Source organism: Halyomorpha halys, unplaced genomic scaffold (assembly GCF_000696795.3).
Source record: "Halyomorpha halys isolate HHAL.00 unplaced genomic scaffold, Hhal_1.1 Scaffold35.1, whole genome shotgun sequence".
Lineage (NCBI taxonomy): Eukaryota > Metazoa > Arthropoda > Insecta > Hemiptera > Pentatomidae > Halyomorpha > Halyomorpha halys.
The window spans coordinates 1274702-1276605 of NW_027106137.1; the positions used below are offsets into that span (position 1 = coordinate 1274702).

At 29.6% G+C, this 1904-nt stretch overlaps 1 protein-coding gene and 1 long non-coding RNA gene across 3 annotated transcripts in view; one reads left to right on the forward strand and one right to left on the reverse strand.

Moving 5' to 3' along the window:
- The window catches only part of LOC136797356 (uncharacterized), a 493983-nt gene that overhangs the window by 447041 nt on the left and 45038 nt on the right, over positions 1-1904 (reverse strand). The gene's annotated exons all lie outside the window — the stretch shown is intronic.
- LOC106686316 (uncharacterized) overlaps positions 1-1904 on the forward strand; it is a 58215-nt gene that overhangs the window by 54940 nt on the left and 1371 nt on the right. For both annotated transcript variants that reach the window (XM_067053702.1, XM_014429536.3), the window contains 2 exons: positions 1015-1150; positions 1363-1509. In XM_067053702.1, the coding sequence (XP_066909803.1) occupies positions 1015-1150; positions 1363-1509 (283 nt within the window). The remainder of the gene's footprint in view (positions 1-1014; positions 1151-1362; positions 1510-1904) is intronic.

Below are 1904 nucleotides of genomic sequence, written 5' to 3' on the forward strand. Positions count from 1 at the left end.
CAGAAGAGATAACAACAATATTTAGAGTAACATACAATTGAAAACGAATAGTATACAAACAAATTTAGAATTATATAAAATATTGAATTAAATCATAAATGATAAAAAATGATAACTGATAATTGAATAGTACAAAAATTTTAATTGATTGATATTTTTGGAATTGTATGGTAGTAAATTGAAAACAGTGACTAATATAATATCATGCTCAGGTCGAAACGTCGGCATAAAATAAATAAATATGGTTATGTTTATTTATGTTGTTCTTTGCTGACCGCACCCCCCGACAAACTTCTTCAAGCATTAATCTACGGTCAACTATCTACACCTCATTATAGGAAATACTTTTCTTAAGAAGAAATTTATTCCATACTGCTTTATGTAGTATTTAACTAGTTTCAAATTGAGCCCTAATAGAAATATTTATGTCTAATACTCGCATTTTCCGATATACAATTTTTCACTCACCAATAAAAAAAAAATCCGAAAATATTGAATATTAATGAGTTATCACTGGGAAATTAGGGTTAATATCAAGCATTTTTATTTTTATAGAAATATATTTGAAAACTGTATCTAGGTAATTATTGAACGTAAATAGTTCTATTAGCACACAATATGAAGCTCATTAAATGTATCATGTAGCTACTTTATTGGTTATTTTTCAAAGAATAATAGTTTTATAATATACCTCCACCCCCCCCCAAAAAAAATCATAAAGTGATCGTTATTTAGAAAAACATTTTGTTTTGGAAAAACTGTATCTCGAGAATAATTGAACATTAAGAACTCTGTTTTGGCTCAAATCAAACTCATTAAAGGCACTATTAAGTAGTTTATAGTGATATTTCAGTTGTTTGTAATAAATTAAGAGTTACTGACAATAACCCTAAAAATATTAGGTGGCAAGATCTATATTTTAAATTTAAGTACACAAGAATACATTGACAGTAATTAGTATACACTCAGGAGTTCTAGACAGAGATTAACCATTTTTATATTTTTATGTAATAGGACTCGCAGAAACGACAGTAGCATTTGCTATTGCACGGAGATCCATGGCGAGCGAGCGTTGCTTCCCCTTCACAGGCTGCGGTACCTCAAGGCGCTATCCTGCTTCCCTCAGTACCACAAGGACTCATTGTCTTCGGTAATTAACAAAAGTTTTCCTTTATTGTTCAATAATTAAAAGTGCCAACAATTAAATATAACCTAGCCCCCCCCAAAAAAAAATGTCTACACATGTTAAGATTAGAGAAAATCGTCATGCTAACTCTCTAGTGCAAGGGGATTTAAAATTATACACAAAATATTTGAAAAGTAAGTTTCAAAGAATTTTCTGATACAAAGTTTTTTTTTCAGGCTTTGGACGGATGTTTCGAAGTTTTGGCCTCTCTTCACAATCAAGATTACGTCGGTGAAATAGACAACCTATTAGATTTCGCTTTGATCATGGGACCTCCGCCAACTTTGAGCTACGAAAATATTCCTCGTCAAAACGATTACAACGTAAGTAATATTTAATATTTAGTTGTATCAGGGATTTTTTTTTAATCGAAAATTAACAAATAATATAATAAAGAAAATTAACATTTTACGAATTTATTTTGGAGAATGTCATGTTATCCCTAAACCCGGCACTTGTCCTCAACTGGACATAATGGCAGTTTGTAGGATCAGTAGTTGTCATGATATTTGCTAAAACAAGTTCACAAAAAATTGATTCTGGTTAAATGGAAAAATATATAGTTGGTTTGTTTTGAAAAATAGAACTACTAAATGTGAGCTCATATATATTTTTTTTTAATAATTTATTTATTGATATTTACAACTGTATACATATATACACATCAAGTAAATTTGCTGTTAGTGATATTATGACATGATAAAAACATGTGGAGAAT